The sequence below is a fragment of the Oenanthe melanoleuca genome, chromosome 1, assembly GCF_029582105.1.
Source record: "Oenanthe melanoleuca isolate GR-GAL-2019-014 chromosome 1, OMel1.0, whole genome shotgun sequence".
Classification (NCBI taxonomy): domain Eukaryota; kingdom Metazoa; phylum Chordata; class Aves; order Passeriformes; family Muscicapidae; genus Oenanthe; species Oenanthe melanoleuca.
This window is the reverse complement of record NC_079333.1, coordinates 97,328,604-97,347,647: the sequence shown is the minus strand read 5'-3', so window position 1 is coordinate 97,347,647 and position 19,044 is coordinate 97,328,604. Positions and strand designations below refer to the sequence as shown.

Genomic DNA, 19,044 nt, shown 5'->3' with positions numbered 1-19,044 from the left:
CATTGTGACACTGGATTAAACGTCTTTTACAGTTCCCATCTTATATATTGTCTGTGCCTTTCTTTAAGCTTGTCAGTTTAAATGTCAGGCAGTTAATTAGATCAATATCAGTATAGCATAAAATAATACTTCTTTTTCCTGGAATATTTAAACTGTGTGTTTAAATTTGTTTTTTGGCTAATGTCTGCCCTCTCACTTTTATTGTTACATTTATTCTAGGTGAGTTATTCAGAAAATGTGCAGAAGTAGCTAGAGATTTTCCTCTGAACTATTAGGTTATCAAAAAACATAATATGCAGATTTCTGTATTTGTTGTTTTTAGAAACTTCCATGAGTTTTAATATATTTTTTGGAGTTCTTGTGGGTTTTCTTTTTACCCAGGGCCATCATGTTGTAAGTAGCTAGGGCCTTGAAGATAGAAAGCCTTTATTGGTGTAGGATGTTGTATACTTAATATGCTGTATTTCTTGAGGCATGCAAATGAATAAGGATTTTGATGCAGGTTTTAAGTGTCTTGTTACAATTTCAAGAACTCAGTTGTTTGTATTTCTTAAAAAAGAAATTAAATATAGAGGATCACACCTATTTGTCTATCCTTCTTTTTTCTCACCAATAATTAGCTGTTGAAGCCATCAGTCAGCTTCAACCAAATTTATCCTAAATGACAATCTGAAGGATGCTATCTTCCTGCAAAGATGATAAAACCAGGTGATGCCACAGAATGCAGTAAAAGCTCACTCCTATATTACATGGCCTCAAATTCACCACTTCCAGGAGAGAATTGTTTATGAATGACCCTGACCTTCTGAGAACACTTCAGTAGAGAATCTGGTGTCAAGGCACAGCCCTGTAAGAAATGAGGCTTTTCAGTGCCCTGTAGACGCTTTTTTGAAGTCACTTGTTTGAAGAATTTAAATTACCAGAAAAATAAAAATCTGTGGGCCAGATTTCTAACTCTGCCCTTATTTATAAATGAGAACAGAAATTTGCTTTGCAAAATGCCACCAAATCATGTGCAAGAGTATACAAAGGCAGAATAATAAAGTAATAAAAAAATTTTGCCTTGGAACCAAATAGCTTTTCTTATACTGTGAGGCCTTATACCCATGAGAGCTTCTCAATGGATGTCCGTCATTTCAGAAAAATATAAATGACTTTTTTTTCTTAAAACATTTCAAATCCTGTTCTGCTTGTTTTGTGCCCAGAAAGCATCTGGGCACCAATGTTGAATTGCTGACTCTAGCACTTACATCTTACTTGCTTACTTACTTACAGTTACAGCTTTGGACTTAGTCCTGAATCAAGTCAGTCTTCTCCAGATGGCTGGAGGATCAACAGAAGGACTCCAAGAAATGTTGTTCTATAAGTACCTGAATCTTCTTAAAAAATTACGCTGGGCCAGTGTATCTTGTCTTTGAAATTACTTCTGGTAACAGTGGAAAGAAAATACTGTGCTTATGGAGTGGTTGTGTATGTGCAAGGGCCTGTTTGTGTCTAAAGGCTCCAAAATGCATGTGCCATGGGACCAGCTGAGTGTCTAAAGGCTCTAAAATGCATGTGCCATGGGACCAACTGAGTCTCCATAATTTTCCCCTGTGCTTGCAGTGTCTGCTCCTCCACAGGACTTCCCTGAGTGAGGGCAGAGGCAGACTCGTCACAGCAGGGAAAGCTGCACATTGTTGACTGGAATATTAATTCTATCTCTTGACTTGTTCCTCTGTGGGCCATGAAGGTCACAAAAGAAGGTAGGAGACACCAGGGCAAACTGGAGTTTTCCTTCATCCTCTGTAGTGTTGCCACACATCACTGCAAAAGTTTAGATGAACTTTGACAGAAAATACTGAATACAGGATCTGATCTCTGTGCTAAGCACTCCTTACTGCAAAGCTTAGTGACCCACTATGTTTTAATTGGCCTAAGTGTGCTGTCAGGCCTGTATTATTCAGTTTATATTTTCATCTTAGCATATTATTTAAGAACTTTGCATACAGTTTAGTCACTTTATATTCTTATTTATCCTTTATTTTTATAGATTTTTCTGAACCTTTGTAAATGCTCCAAATTCTTACCCAGGAAAAGCCTCAACCTTCTTTTTGAGATTTGAAAAATCAGTGGATGCCTAATCCGCTCACCTCTCTTGTGTGGAAAGTTTGAGTTTGGTAAATTATCTTTTTTATTCTGTAGGTTAAGAGCTCCATGAATAATGTGATTTGTGTTCTGAGTCTGCATAAACAACTAATAAAATTTATATCTGGAACTCAGTGAATAATCCTCTGAGAAATGACATATTAAACAAAGATTTATCTTTTGCAGTGGTAAAAAGGCAGACTTAGTCCTTTTTACATTTGTTAAGGTATTGAATCTCCAAATAAATTCCACTTAAGAACATTGGTTCACCCAACTCTTTCAAGGGATGCAGAAATGTTCAGCCTTATTTGTATATCTATCCATCATCTCCATGCCGTCTCCTGCTTTTGAAAAATAATCTTCCAAGTACTAATCTAATAGGTCCAAGGTCTTCTGTTTCTATAAAATGCAAACATTGTCAGAATATGGAGCAGGATTTAGGCAAGGGGATGGGACCCAAAATGTCTCAGTTCTCACTATTCTTCACTGACCTGGACTCCTTCAACAGGCTGCACCAGCCCCATGCATAAATGAGGTAGCCTGGGTCAGTGTTAAGGCCGTTTCTACTTTGGGGTGTTTTCTAGACCTCTAGAAGCTCCAGGTAATTCAGATCCTTTAATATAGTTCAAGGGTAAGAGTTGAATGAGGTTCTTGCTTTTGGAACCTTGCCTTTCAGGAGACTTGATTGGTTTCTAACAAAGATAATTAACACTTTCTTTGCAGAGTGACCAATACTAAATTGTAGGACCAAGAACAGTCATAATAAATAGTCTTACAGAGATGCATACTTTATGTACAAAAGGATGTATGTAAATGTAATATTTTTTTTTTTCTCTCTGGGACAGAGAGGTTGCCAACACATGATCAGGTCTCAGGTGAATGTCTTTTAGATGAACTTGCATGCGCTGAGAGCTTTGTGCTTGGAATTCCTTGAGTGTCAGAAGCTCACAGCTAAAGCACAAGGGAAAAGTAAGCAGAAGTCCCAACAAGGACATGTTAGCTCTTGATGGAAGACCTAGAATGATTAGATGCTCAGGTGAGACTGACTGCATAAATGCCAGAGGGTAAAGTTAATGTTCTGGATTTAAAAGGGTGTTTGGATCCCATCATTAAATTATGTGCTTTATTAAGAATTATGTGTGGGGGTCAAGACTGGGGGATGTAAAACCAGGAACTGTGTGGAGTATAATTTGATGAAGTGACACTGACCATAAATATAGTTAAAACTGTATGTCCATACATAATGTTATAAATATGAACTATGTTGGTGTAGTTCATCTACTAAAATCCAAGAAAAAACTTTAAAGCAAACAATTTAATTGTTAAAGCTTTTTTTCCCTATGAAGATTTACTGTGCATGTTCCTAGAATAAGTTGTTTTGATTTTGATAGTCAGTGGGTGTTCTCCCTGAAATAAATGACTGGGAAATATAATTAGTGTGAAGCATAGCAAAAGCAACATTTTAGCTGTTGCTTCTGAACACAGGCAAGTCCACAGAGGATGAAGTTCACTTGATCGTGTGTGCTGTGATTTAATCAGCTTTGCTTCTTTTTATTTTGGAAGCTTTTGCCAAATCACTGGGAAAATGTCCTTTCTACGTTTGATGCTGGTAGCTGCTTCTATTTGGAATAATACACTGTTTCAGCAATGTCCAAGGTGTGGGTAGAGCAAAGTGAAGATTATTTAGGTTAGTCCTAGATAGCTGTCATGTTAGTAAGTCATCAACACTTTTTTTTTAATAGAGATAAATATATAAATGGAAAATTGCAAACGGATTATTCTTTTGTTAAGTGCTTTATATTCACTTTCCTCACCATGAAGAACAGAACAGAAACATCCTGAAGCTTTCTCTAAATCTCCAATCATAGAGGACAGAATATAGTGGCTGATGAAGGTAATGTTAAAAATTTTACTATCTAGGGGAAAAAGCAGACCTGCTGTGGTAATAAAAGACATGCTGGCAGCACCTCATGCCTCCGTAAGCTTTGTTAGGGTTCAAGTGTGTTTTCTTGGTTCTCTGGCTGTATCTGTGCTGCAACTCAGAGCAAAGCCCAAAGCACCAGTGTCTCTTTTGCAGTCTCTATAAGTTAGACTTGAAATGAAAACAAAGCTAGTAAAAGGGCTGCAGAGCCATCCCTGTACATACAAGTTCAGTGGAAAATTTCAGGACTGTGCTGTGCTGTACAAATGCCACCTCTGAGATGCTCATTCACCAAACCTCTGTTACCCAAGTGTGAGCCTTTTATTTGTAGAGTTTTTTGTTTTGTTTGTTTTATCATTTCTTCTGTGATTAGTCTTAAAATTCTTTTAAGGACAGTTTGTGAGAACATACTGACAAATCCTTGTCATTTTCACTTCAGGCTCCAAAGGAAAACTTTCTGACTTTTGGTTAAGATGCAAGCTAATGCTTTTGTTCGGGTACCTAGACATAGAGGTTAATTAACAGTTTGATTATAGGTTTTTTTAAAAAATCTTTATTGACTGCCCCATCTGCAGGCAGTCACTTTGCTACAGAGATCCATGGCCTGCAAAAAGGCCACAGTGGAAGGCAGGCAGGATGTACAGGGACTGCTGAGGCTTCTTCCAAAATGCTGTCCTGTGACCCCTGAATCAGCTGAAGTTAGAGTTTTGCAGCTGGTGCAGTGAGGAGGAGCTCTGGCAGCACAATAATGGCCTTCAGCAGTGCACTTCAGTGCTTTGAACTGACACGTTCCAGTGGGAAAAATCATTCCAACTTCCCTCTTCTCCATGAAGCCAAATTTTAATGCTGGGTGCTGATATGGGGGCTTTGGGGGTGTCTTTTGGCCTGTCTGGAGGCAGGACAGCCACCCACTGCAGCGGGGAGGGTGACTGGGGTTGCATGGCCAAAGAGCCTGAGCACAAAGCAGGAGCTCAGCCCAGTGTGCTCTGAGTTACCTGGGTGCTCACAGCTGGAATGCTCTCAGTTTTCTGCAGGTAATATTTGCAGGTACTGGCTCCTGCACCCCTCGGTTTTAGATGTGCAGCGTGAGGTGCTGCTGCAAAGGTTTGATCAAGTGTTCAGCAAGAAAATGAACTGTGGTGCAGGTCAGCTCCTCCTGCCTGAGGGCTGTGCAAGGCTTCTGCTAAAGCTCTTCCTACCTGGACACAGGAAAGCAGCTCAGTGCTCCCTTCACTTTTGCTGTCGTTGTTCACTTCAGCTCTCACTGGAGAGTGCAACACAGCGGTGACATTTGAAAAGCCACCAAAGCATAACATCACTGTTCAGTGCCACACACCAGCAAAGCCAATTAATTTGAACAGCAAGTGGGGTTTAATGTGCATCTGGGGATTACAAGCTATCTGGAGGTGAGAGAAATGGATACTTATAGTTCCCATCTGGTCTGCTCATGCTAAATATATCTGAATTTCTCAGTGACGTGCTGGTGTTTAACTAAGCTCTGGTTATCTAATACCTAATAATTAATATATAGCATCAGCAGATGCTGATGCATAGATGTGTATAGCCAATCCAGAAACACTTACAATTAAAATTAAATTGTTCTAGACTACACTATAGACTAGCTATAAAGGTATAGCTATTTATAACTATAGCTACAAATTTTCATGTATGTTTAATCTGGGAGAACGACACTGGCAAGCACTGGTTAAGCCTCTGGACTCCTTTCTGCCTGACAGATTACAGGAGTATATAAATTAAACATCAATGCAGAACACATGGTGGACACAATGCTGCTGACTACATCCATGTACTATAGATGAAAACTTTTTTATTGTTCATTTTGGTAACAAAAATTGTCACCAAAAAATGGAATATCTTTAATTTTGATGTATATGTTTCTAAAATGAGACCTGAAGTTTGGGTTCAATTTACTGTAATGGAGAAACAAATTTATCCAACCCTAAAAAGTTTCCCTTAGATAATTTAGGCAAAGTAACTGTGATTTGAGGTTTATTGTTGTACACTGAGGCTTTTTATTGCAAAGTAAAGTGAACCAGGCAAGCAGTGTCTGCAGTATTTATTGCTACTCTCCTTCCAAAAAATGAACTTTCCATTCAATATGATAGTATGTGAGGGATAGGACTACTTTTTTTTTTTTTTTTTTTTTTTTGTTTCAGACTTGGGTTGGGTTAGCATAGGTTTCCTGAGCCTAACAAGGTGTTTCCATATCTTCTGTTTTGACACAGTCATTTTGCAGAAGTCAGTGAAACTAGTCTGTGCAAGTTTATCAATGCATAAATTGTAAATACAAGTTGGGACTATTGCTGATTTAGGAGATAGGCAGTAAGTGAATGAAAGAGAAGTAAAGAAAGTGAATGAAGAGAAGTATTTCAGTTGTGGGGAAAAAAAATTGTATTTGAAATGTTTATAGCTTTGGGGTTCACATTTGCTTGTTTTAGCATAAAATTTCCAGTAGTACCACCTTGGCAAACCCTAGAAGTTTCAAACTGTTAATTATGAATTAGAAATAGTGTTTTTTAATTCTTTCCAGAATGCATACTTTTCCTTCTAGAAAGTTGCTGGACAGGCTGTATAAGAGAAGATCCTACATAGAGATGCCAAAGGGATCTGGGGTCTAGTGGTGTTTGAAAAATACAGCTGTGAATGTTCAAGTGTGTTAAATCTGTGAGAGATACTATCAGGCACTGGTTAAGCCTATGGACTCCTTTCTGCTTGAGAGGTTACAGAAGCACATGAATAAAACATCAGTGTAGAAAAAGTGGACAAAGTGCTACTGATTGTTATGGGCTATGTGGGGGGCTGTCTAGCAGGGACTTGTTCAGTAAACTAAATAAATAATAACACTAGATTAATTATCTAGTGTTTTCATAAGTAAAATTGTTTGCTAATGTATCTTACTGTTCTCTTGAGTGCTCTTTAGGTGCATCTGCTGTGTCTGCCTGATACTGGAGTCTCCTTTGGGGCACTGTTAGAGCTGCACACACATTTGTACACAATCCCGTGGAGCTGATTAGGTGTGGATTCATGCAAAACTGAAAAGATCTGTATTTATATTTTAGCAATCTTTTCCTCTCCATGCAGTAATTAAGTTATTTCTGTTAATATATGTGATCACAAAATAACCTGTATATACTCTGTGTATCATTTCATGGTTATTTGGCCAACATTTTTAGGCAATTTCACCCTAAACTTAAATAAACATACCAGTAGGATATATTTTGCTACTGCAGTCTTTTGTAAGTATGTTTTACAACTGAAGTTCTTGATTCAAATGGATAATTTGAAAATCCAGGGTGGGGAGCAGGGACATAAGGCAAGTGTCCTAGTTGTTTAACCAGAGTGTACAGTCCCTGACAGCTTCTCTGTATCTGCCAGGCCACCTCTCAGACAATTAGCCTGAGGTTCTGAAATGTCACTGTATTTGGCAACTATTTGCCTTTAATTGCTTCATCTACATAACATCTTTATAACAGCAAATAGCCATACTGATATTTTAATTAGACATAATAGAAAATGCTCCTTTTGATTTTCTGGTTATATTTGAAATCCAACCAGGCAAATATAAAAATAAAATGAAATATCTGAAGCTGGGGAAATTCTGATTCTTTGTATTAAGATTTTTGAATGCAATAGAATAGAGAGCTTTTTTAATGAGAGAAAATGTCAAAAAAGATAATTATCAAAAAGGACAACTCTCCACTAAATCTTACTGAAGCTACCTGCAAAGCTCTTGTGTTTGCATGTTACCGCTACCTGAAAGCCACTCAATTATATAATAGTTAAAATTAAGGAGAAGTGCCTTTTGCCAATAGAAACTACCATCCAAGTACAGCCACATGCAGATTTGTAACTATTTTCCCCTCAAAGTACAGTTAATAGCTGAAAACTTGAACATTTCTTCATTCAGAAATACCCAGAGGGAAACAGTGACAAGTGGAAAACGTCTGTTCATTATTGTCTCAAAGAACAGTCCCAAGGGAGACAAAGCAGGTTTTAGGGAGCAAAGCATCAGTTTTATAGATGATTATGTTATTTGAAACAACAGTTTACCAGCAGAACAGTGGGTGTAAGTGGAATGATACCTCAGGCTTATCTGGTCCCAGGCAAGGCCACCCTTTGGCAGAATGGCATCCAAACCAGGAATTTCAGTAATTCAGCAGCATCAGTGTAAGATGACACATACTGTGGCAAAAGTCTAAAAGTGTTGGACAATTTCAGGTAGAATGAACAAAAGTCTAAATGTGTTGAATGTGGTCATGCAGGATGGCCAGAGGTCTCAGTGTGTGGAACACACAGAGCTGGTCTCAGGTGCCTGGCTGAGTTTTCTTCTGTCAGGATGCCCGACAAGGGCTTTGATATCTTCTATGTATAAATATATTGTGAAACCAAATACCATGGGGTATTAGAGAGGCCAGATGGGGGGGTGAGTTCAATTACAAACTGGAAATAAAATTAATAGAGACCTTACCTACTGACATTACTCAGGTGTGAATTTCAGGAGAGGAGATGCCCAAGCAGCCCATTGGTCCTTTTGAAATGTAGTTTCAGCTTCCAATAAACTAATTTACCTGCTTGAGTACTTGTTTTCTCACCAAAAACAGGATATGGGTTTCAAAAGACAGAGGTTGCTTTGTGTCTTGTCAGGAGAGGACAGCCTTTCTCTGTCTTGAGCAGCCACCAAGAGGCTTTCACAAGCAGCAGGAGGAGCAGAGCAGTGTGTGTGGACATGTTCTGGTGCTGTTTCATCAGTCTGAGTAGGTTTGCCTTGCCCGTAAAAAAGGGTTGAAGCAGTGATTAACACCTTGGGTTTTACAAAATTCTGTGATTATTTATTTTCAAGTAACATTGAAGTATTGAAGGAATCCTGCAGCATTTGCTGTTGCATTATTGCTGCAGGTGTGCCGCTGGCATTTGAATGGTTTTATGGTATGGTCTTTTTCTTTAGAAATGATTATTGTAGCAAAGTCCCAGATGAACAGCTGGCCCTCCTCAATCAAAAAATGAGGCACAATCTCAAGGAATTAGCCCAGTGCCTAAGTGCATGCCTTTGAGAGTGGGGACTGTGCAGAGGAGTCTTTCAGGGAGGGGCTGGGAGATAGAGTAAGAAGTAGAAGCAATTTGTATGTGTGCATTTCATGAGAGTAAAACCTTTGATGTTATTATTTGAGCAGTTTCCTTATTCCTCTGCAAGTCTGTTATTAGGGAATTTTCTGCCATTATCCCCTTGTATTCATTACTCCGGTTGGCAGAAGAACAACTAGCCCGCATTTACGTCCTGACTCTTAAACATGTTGTTAGCTGTTCCGTGCCTCTCCAAGTGAGGGATCAGAGGCTTAGCTGTAAATATGAGGAAGGCTCAGGATAAAGCTGCGGATACAGACTTAACCCGAGGTCACAGCTCGGTGAGGGCGATTTCGCCGCGGGTTTTGTTGTTCGCTCAGACCTCCTCCTGCCCTCTGCCGGCAGTTCCCTGTCTCGGGACAGGGATGCCCTTCCACTGTTCAGGGTTACAGCTCCCTGGGCCAGCCTGCTGCTTGCAGTCCGCTTTGCCAAACGGAATTTCCATTCCTGCCATTAATGAATTCCTTGCCCCGGTAACTGCTATGCCCACTGCATTTATAGTGTTATATGATGATGCATAAAGTACAGTAGTTTTGGCTATTGGAAATCATCCCAAGGTACAAGCTATCGCCCAGAGATCAGTCTTTCTGTCCTTCAAAACTATATTTTCTTTCTGAAGGCAAGCAGGTTTCTGACTTTTGGCAGGCATGCTGATTTTCAAAGTCAATTACTTTAGTTAAGAAATGCCAGCACTGAGGATGTCTGTGCTATTTTAATGCTACTCTTGCCCTCTTGTGTTTGATGCCTGTATGTATTAGAATGCAGTTTTCCTCCACTGTTTTTTTGGTGGTGTTGGTTGTTTTTACCCCTTTTGATGTATTGCATATGTAATTAATAGTATTTGTAGTTTCATCAGTGACATAGTTTTATCTACTTTTCAGTTTCAGAAGAAATTAAAAAAGAAGCACTAATATCTTTGAATTTGATTCAACTTTTATGCACTGAATGAAAGGGACCAAAAAGGAAAAAAATGTAATTGTAAGAACAGGCAAAATAAAGATTATACAGACTGTTTCAATTTGGATACATTCTCATTTCTTAAATATGTGACATTACAGCCTTGATCATCTTTTAGTATTTTCAGAATTGGTTTGAGATATTCAAATGCTTGAGAAAACCAACCTGAAAAATTGTACATCAACTTTGGATAGCAGTGGGGTTGTGAGCAAGGTTTTTGCATCCACTTCTACCAGTTGTCTTTGTGAAGATCTAAGTAGAGATTAGTTAGCTGTCTTTTATTGACAGGCATAATGGGATGCATTTTTGCTGGAGGGTTTCTGAGTTAGTTACCTGAGGTAAACCAGGAGTGTGATGAGAATCAGTACAGGATTTTGTGAACATAGTTCATGGACATGAACTCTCTTGCTCTTCCTCTCCATCCCTCCATTTATCCCCATTCTAGTTTCTGTACTTTAGGTTCCACCTCTCCATCTGATTTAGGTCCTTTGCCACTGAAGACTTCAACTGTGTCTCTGCTTCTTTCCCTTTCTCCAGCCTCCTTGTTCCCAAGCTCTCTTCCATCTTTGAGCTCTTGATCCATCTGAATTTCACATCCCTCTGCTGCCTCTAGCCTGAGTTGTAGGTTTCATGTTTGTTTGACTTTAAGACCACTAAAAGACTTTCCACTGGAGCTGTAAAATACCTAGGTTGTTTCATCTTCTTGGCTGCTTATTTCAGGCCCCTTCAAAGCAGTTACAAACCTTTGCTGTGGTTGTTTTACTGAGCTGCCACCTCTTGTCTCCTTCTTCCTTGTCAAATCTGAAAATAAATGTCAGCCAAGCGAGCAAACAAGTAGACTAGTATGGAAGTAGGATGAGTCTTTGGTAATAAATAAATTAGTGTGTAATTGACCCACAAATTTAGTTGTAATTAACCAGCTGGGAGCTATAATCACATTTTTCCAGGGGTCTGGCTGCCTTCAGGTAGTCGCAGTCTGTGTGTGCTGAGGATTAGAGATGGTTTTTGAAGGTGCTGTTTGGAGAAAAGTCAAGCTGTTATTGTAATGGGGGACAGCTGAGACCCTACAATTCTCACCAGGGGTCACTGAGGCTGGCTTTCAGCCTTCTTACAGAGCTGTGCATTTTATAGAAAGGTACTTCCTGTGCAAAATCCTTGCTCCCATAGACAGGATGCCTTTGGAAAGGAACCTGCAAGTGTGACTTTTCAGGAAGGTACTTGGGGTTGCAGTCTATGTAATTTTTCCATTCATATTTATCTGATAAAATTAAGTGCAGTTTTCAGACCAAAAGGAAAAGGACTTAATTAGAATTCAGTAACTCAGTAGGGAGCCCAGATAATGATTGCAAATGATGTAAACTGTGCTGTGAGATGCCATGCCTGTTTGCACTGCAGCACTGCTCAGACCTCAGGAGATGCTGAGAAGAAGGGGAAGGGAGGGCACTGGAGACCCTATCAGCTGCTTTAAGAGGATGCCATCCCCTGCATGGTCTGTCAAGGCACGTGTTGGTGGCCTTAGCCCTGCTGTTGCAGAAGGTCCATCTTAGGTCCCTTTGGTGCTTGTTGCAGGGCATGCAGGCAGGTGACCCCAAGGCATCTGGTGTGTCACACTCTGCCTTCCTCCCTCCTTGAATTGGACTTTTCAGCTGCTCATGCTGTGCAAAGAACTGGGATATCTGGATCCAGGTGCAAAACATTCTTAGGCAACCTCCTCCCAAACAAGTATCCTACTTTTAGATGCCAACTCCAGGCGGAAGCACAAAGTGTTTCCTGCCTGGGAAAGGAGGGCTGCTGCTGCTGTAGCCTCATCCAGCAGTAATTGCTGGTTGTTGACATGCTGAGTGAGCAGGGAAACCGAGGGGCTGTGGTCAGCCATAAATATGAAGGCTGGGACTCCACGTAGCTACTTACTGCTTTTCTCAGCTACCTTTTTCTTTCCAGCCAAAAATGTAAAATAAGCTTATTAGCAAAGATAAATGCATGTTAATTGCATTCTTATGGTTTTTCCCAAGGAAGTTTCAAGTTTGGAAGCAAACACTATCAGCATGCTTGTTTGCTCTGAGAGGAGTCAGGCATTTAGACTGAGGAACTGTGCTTGGAGTTCAGCAGTAGGTGGGAGACTGTGCTCAAGAGGTACCCAAATCCCAGCTTGTTAATCCGCCTGCATACAAGAGCAAAATTGGTTTTGTTATTGGAATTGTTAAATGCAGTAGTTATGATTTCTTTTTGATGGATTATTTTAATTTCTTTTGGATCCTTTTTAGTTTTACTAACAGCTTTTTAAGGCTTTTTGTTTTCCCTCCCTCTTTCTTCAGCTATTGATGGATTTCTGAAAACTGATGAAAGGCAAAGACTGGCAAAGGAAAGAAGAGAAGAAAGGGAGAAGTACCTTGGTAAGTTGGCAGGGGGTGTATGTATTATTTATATATACATTTTAATAGGCTTAACTAACATAGCATTTTTTTGTGTTCTGAATTTTAAATCTTGTCGTTCAGTCTGTTCCTGGTCTTTATTACTTCTTTTAAATTAAATTATAAGAAATAATCTTACTGGATTTCTGGTCAAATATTTAATATTTTATATTTACAAGTTGACTTTATTCTTTGATTTGTGTGCCTTTGAATACAGGTTTATGTTCAAGATACTGCTGTCATGATCCTGGTTTGTGAAAATACCAAATAAGCTTTGAATAATACTCAGAATAGTATGTAGCATGATTTGGTAAAGCAATCTCCATTTTGTTTAGTTTTAGCCATATTGAAATATATAATAGAGTTGTTGAGTACAGCGTTAAATGTTTACTTTTCTGTAAGTTGTAAAATGGTTAATCTTTCAGAATGATAAAAAACGTTATTCAGTTCCTGAATAACATGAGCAATTTTGTTTCAGATGTTATAACACTCAGTTATTTTAAATCTATTAATATGACTAGGGAAATGTTGAGACAATTGTAAAATATATATGTAAAAAGTATAAATATATATTTAAGGAGAGCGGGTGTACACACAATTAAAATATACATATATATGTGTGTATGTATACAAATATATATATACACACACATAAATGAAATTTACTGTTCAGCATTGATTTGGACTTCCTATATCTTTCTCTGTATATTAAAAAGTGTTAAACAATTAACTTCACTTTTCCTCGTTGTAATGAGAAAGTTCAGTAGCATTGTTCCTAGAGATTACCGGATAATAGCTAGCAGAATGAATTGTCAGTGTTTTATGATTATTGTAAAATTTAAGATAATCATATATTTTGAGGAAATGTCAACTAGACAAGTATGGGCTCCTGTCAAAGAATCATAGGAAAATACTGTTTTTCTTGCATTAAACAAACTGTTGACCATTTCTTTGCAAAGTCTGGGGCTTGAGACCACTGACTCAACATTTTTAATTACCATGGGCTTGATCAGTGTGATTCCTTTTGGTACTTCTGGTGAAAATCTGCTGCTCTTTAGTGCTTAATCTTGCCTGAGCTTCTGTCTGTCTGGGACTTACTTCTCTTCCAGGTATGCTCAATCTAGGCCATCTCTTCTTTCCTCCTGATAATCCTTTCTTTTCTGGTTCCCAAGAAAATGATATGATGATTAGATTATAAAGGACTTGGAGCAGAAGAGATGAGAAGAAAACTGAAACCTGGAGATTTTGGGGATGTTGGCCCAGGGAATTTGGAAGGTGGTGTCTGCAATTTTCTCCCAACATCATATATGCCTCCTGGAAATATATTTCTTCAGAGTTAAGACCATTTCTGTAATGGGAAGCTTTGGATTTTGGTCACAGTTTGACTGTGAGAATTTTCTTTTAGCAGTTAAGAGAAAAAGCAGCATGTTACCCCAAGGGTCAGACATTTGGGCAGTCAACAGGTACTGTGTAGCAATATGAAGTAACTTTTTCACCCAAGCCAATACTCATTAATCAGTGATTTAGCATCCCTAAATTAAGCAAAAAGAATTGTACCTGTGGCCATGATGACAGAATTGTTTACTTCTCTGTCCAGAATCAGTCCCAGGTTTCACCTACTTACTCAGAAGGTAATCTTAGCACAATCTCTGGACACCTCACTTTATTTTTGGTTTTTATGAACTCCAGCATGCTTTTTTCACCTGCTCTACTTGATGTGGCTAGTAGTTGGAATAATTAATGCCTGGTCACTTGTTATCCACTGTCTCTGAGGTGACTTTTTCTGTTAACAAGTCTCAACTTCATGCATTCAATCCGGGTTCACTGCATCACTGACACTCCCCTCATATTTACATACTTGTCTTGAGTGGGGAGGATGAGTGGATTTTCATAAGACAACAGGGGAAAACAACATCAACTGTATTTCTAACAAGAATAAGCTAGAAAAGCAGTGTTCTGGAAAGCAGGCTGAATTTGAGGAAGAATTATTGTAGAAGGATTCTGTATTCAAGGGAAAGAAATAGAATGTTGGAAAAGGATCTGGGTGTTGGGAGGATTCTGGCTTTGACCCAAAGGAGTGAGGATGGAGTGGGGCTGAGGGACTGAAAGTCACAGCTGTGGTTAAAGAGCCTGGGGGCAGGAACTGAGGGGAAAAGGCTGATCTGAGAAGAGGCATTTGGGATGGCTGGGTAAGAGCCTAGGAATGACGGGAAGATAATATGAGAGAGTTAGGAGGGTGATAATGTGCTGCACAAGGAAACAGGAACTGAAGGAACACAGGCTGAATAAGTGAGCAGGAAGAAGGACTAGCTCTTGTATAAACAGTGTTAATTCTGGCTTTCCCTGACTTTCAAGTTCTTAGTCTGGCAATATTCCTTCTTTGATATTAGCTGTATGTGTGTTGGTATGTGACAATACAGGCTTGTGTGTATATAGGCATGCTTACTGAACTCCTCTTTCCTGCCTTTTTATGGAATACACTTGCATGGGAAATGGATTTTTCCTCTCAATTTGCCATGTTAATTCCTGTTACTTGTTCTCCTATGTACACCTGAAGCAACAGTCCAGTATGTATTGTTGCAGTCTGAGTTTGTGAAACATCAGGGTAATGTCCCATGAAGATTATTGCTCCGGTTGGAAAAAACAGCTGGGCAAAACCTCAGTAACAGAAGTAATTTTTTTTTCATTTGAAGAGGCAGAAGTGAGTAAAGATGTAGCACCAAACCATGAGCTGAAAGATGTATTTTCAAAACTTCATAGAAAATTTAGCATGTATTGTTTACATGTCTATTTTAAAGGCGGCTCTGTAACAAGAAGCACAGTTTTAAAGAAGTTGTAAGGGCTTTTGCTTCAACATATACAGCTGATTGCCTTCAAAGCTTACTAGGAGCAGTATGTGTGGAAAAAATAATATGGCTTTAAGCTTCAGAGGGGCTTGAAACCAGAAAAATAAAAAATTAGCCAAACTGTTCTGTACACTGTTTTTACATAGGTAAGGAGTACAAAATGGCACCTTGTGTACAAGGGCTTCCCTATTTATTTTTTAGCAAATTGCTTATATTTATTAATAATTTCAGCACTTCTGGGCACTATATTTTTAATCTTAGTGGACTAAACTCCTGTGTACTTGAATTTGTTGTTTTACACTATTGTTTAATTTTACCAAATAATTTTAAAATGGGAGAAAATTTGCATGATGTGAAATGCACCTTTTTCTCTGCACAAGCTGCTAGGGAGCAGCAGATACTGGAGAAGGAGAGAAGAGCAAAACTTCAGTATGAAAAGCAAATAGAGGAGCGCTGGAGAAGACTGGAGGAGCAGAGGCAGAGAGAGGAGCAGAAGAGAGCAGCCGTTGAAGAAAAGCGAAGACAAAAGCTTAAAGAGGAGGAGGTGAGGTCCTTTGGGAGATGTATGGCAGCAATTGAACATGGCTGAATATTGACATGCATTAAATGATTGGGGGTGGGGGCAGGACTGGAGACATGAGCAATTACTGCAGGAACTACAGACCACAGCTGTAAGTAGGTTTCCACTGTATACCAAAAACACTTTCCTAAATAATTTTTTACATTTTTGTCTGATTTCCTGGAATAGTCATCTACTACTGCTAACATATCTGGGACACTGATTGTCAAATACAAAGCACTAGCTTTCTAGAAGGAAGTCTTTAAAGATCAATGTTTCCAAAAAGGGAAAGATTTTTCTTACTGTTCTGTTTACTGTCAATGTAACATGAAGTGTTTGTGAAAAGATGCTCTTCCATTTTTCCTCAGTGACAGAAACTTAGAAATTTGAACTTAAAGCAGTGAAGAATCTAGGTTGTTTTCAAATTCTAACATAAAACAAAATCACATATTTTTAACCATCTTCATGCCCTTCCTCTCTTCTATGCTCCCTGCTGATATCATTTAAGGTTCTTTTTTTGCTCTAGTGAGTCCAATTTCTGGTACAGATCTCTGAATGCAGGGTGTGTGTGTGTATATCTCTGCATGACATTATGTGGAGAATACTAGCATTACTACGTGTAACTGATAAAGAATTAATGATTTTCGGAAAAGGGGGCAGTGGTTTAAAAAAAAAAGCAAAAGCCAGAAGAAAATATTTCCTCAATTCCTAGGTAAAAAAAGCTGTAGAAATCCACAATTCTTAACCTCTATTTTTCTGCCTCATCCTTTCATCAAAATAACTTTGCAAAACAGGTAAAACACTTCTGCATGATTTCACAATAACATCCAGCTGTTCACTGAATTTTTTGTTGGATTTTTCACTTTTCTTGAAGAGAAGATTGTATCCTTTCATTTGTTGTTTGACTTCAACATACTTATTGTGGCTTCTATGTAATGGCTGAGAATTAATTTTAAAATATTTTGTCATGTGATTTGTTTCAAGTTCTTTTAAGAAAAATGGGAGAAAGCAGAAACAAAGGGTAGGGGGTTTCTCTCTTGTGGTAACAGCATTGAAGTCATGTGCTCCTTCCCCAGCATTTCCTGCTGTAATAACCTTTTGCAGCTAAGCAAAATCTATTCCCTTTGAGAGGGTTGTAAAGGAAAGGGGCAAAAACATCCAAAACTTTGTCCTCAAAATTTTCAGCAAAGCAGGACAGAAAGGCAGAGAGGTGTGGGAAGAGCAAGCATCTGCCAGCTTTCCCTGCATTCATGGTTTGCCTTTGATGAAGAAATAAGAGCAGAGTTGCTGGATGTGAGAGGCTGTGACAGGTCAGACCCAAAGTGTCTGTTTAGTGGAGGCTGACCCTCTCCAGTTTTAACACCAGTTTACACTGGCTGGGTACTGGAGTACCCATTTTACTTGCTCATCAGGTGTCTGGAAGGAAAAGGTTATATGAATCTCTCTCTATCAAATATTGTTGTTGGATCTGAAAGAGTCTGAGAGGAATAGATCTTAGTAAAGTGATGGGGACTTGTTGGTTCCTATATCAGAGCATCCTCTGCTTGACTGTTCTGCTTGTGAAGGACTTCTTAGAGGTGACTAAAATTTTGTTTATTTTGCTTACTTTTCCCCCTCTACAATGCCAGATAAGAGATGCTGGTTTTAAAGTCTCTCTTGATAGGAATCAAGGTATTCTGTCAGAGTTTTTGGGGCAGCTGGAGCTTGTTGCAAAGCACAGTGAAAGTGTCAGATTCTTCAGAAGGAACTGAATAAATAATGTTTACAAATTATTCTGTGTACATTGACTGCATCTTTCTTATCTACAGAGGTTTCAGTATCTCTGCCCTTCCCTTTGTATTACTTTCAAAGCTGCCCACTTCTTTTAGTAAAAGCGGTCTTTGAGCCTTGAGGAAAGCAGCATGTTGTTCTGCAGAAGTGATTTAAAAGTTTCTTGTAACAGGGAACTGGACAAAAGTAAAGCTAGTCCTTTTTCAGTTGAAATAATTTTTTCCCTTCTCCTGTCTTGAACTTCCATGTGACTTGGAAATACCCTGTAAATAGATGTCTAGCTGAACTGAGGTTATTGGGAAGAGATGGTTGTGGTGAATTTGCACTATTTGTTACATTTGTAAAAAGTATTTGCTTAGACACAAGAGGGTGAAAAGCTCTCAAGATGTTGTAGCTTGAATTACTTTCTGTACTCCACTCCAAAGATGAAGCCAACTGATAATGTCAGGAAATAGCTAGTTGCATACAGTGTTTATATAAAGTGAGGAGGAAGAGATGGTTTGGGGCTCTTTCAGATATTTGTCTTGCAGATATAAGGAGATTGGTTTAGAATTATTTGCAGAAATTATTTTAAGTCATAATACTGGAAACATTTTTTGCCTTGTCACATCTGTGTTACATTTACACAGAGAAAGAACTTAGTTGTGAGAAAACAAGTCATTTGACTGAGTATTGAGGGATGGGTTTTTGTTTTTCATTCAGGTGTACAAGTGCTTATGGTATTGCTGAGGCAAACTTGAATGAGTAATTGTACTTTGGAAAGTAATTTATATTTTAGATGCTAGCAGTAGATGGCTCTCTCTTATGTTTTTTTCATTATTAGTTTAACCTACATGCAGTGCTTGTGCATTATAGGGTTTTTTGTCCAAAAACTCACTTTATCTTGAGAACAGACATGGTTTCCTCTATTTGTAGCTGTTAGAATTCCCGAATGAGATCACATGCATAGTCTGATATGTTGTCAAGAAGATGCTTCATCTACAACATTGACTGGAAGGGTTTTCCACATTGTTGGCTGATGAAGGAAAGCTTTGTCTTGTGGTTTTGTTTTAGTCATGGAACAAATTATTAATGTATAAGTTGTCTATGCTATGCTTGCTTATGTCTTTTTTTTTTTTGGCTTTATAATTTTATGCCAACTTAAAATGCTTTTTAATAACTATCCTTTCTTTGTAAAAAGCAGCCTTTGTATTGTTCTTTATCTAACATATATCTGCAGAGGTTTTGTGAGTTTAATTATATGCTATAGGGCTCTAATGAAAGGCTCTTTGCAAATGAAAATGAATAATCCTCTCCAAATAATGTAACTGA

The 19,044-nt window shown here is 38.6% G+C and overlaps 1 protein-coding gene across 3 annotated transcripts in view; it reads left to right on the top strand.

The window, feature by feature from the left end:
- MAP7D2 (MAP7 domain containing 2) overlaps nt 1-19,044 on the top strand; it is an 80,206-nt gene that overhangs the window by 32,150 nt on the left and 29,012 nt on the right. For all 3 annotated transcript variants that reach the window (XM_056496331.1, XM_056496338.1, XM_056496321.1), the window contains exons 2-3: nt 12,463-12,540; nt 15,785-15,948. In XM_056496331.1, coding sequence (XP_056352306.1) covers nt 12,463-12,540; nt 15,785-15,948 — 242 coding nt within the window. The remainder of the gene's footprint in view (nt 1-12,462; nt 12,541-15,784; nt 15,949-19,044) is intronic.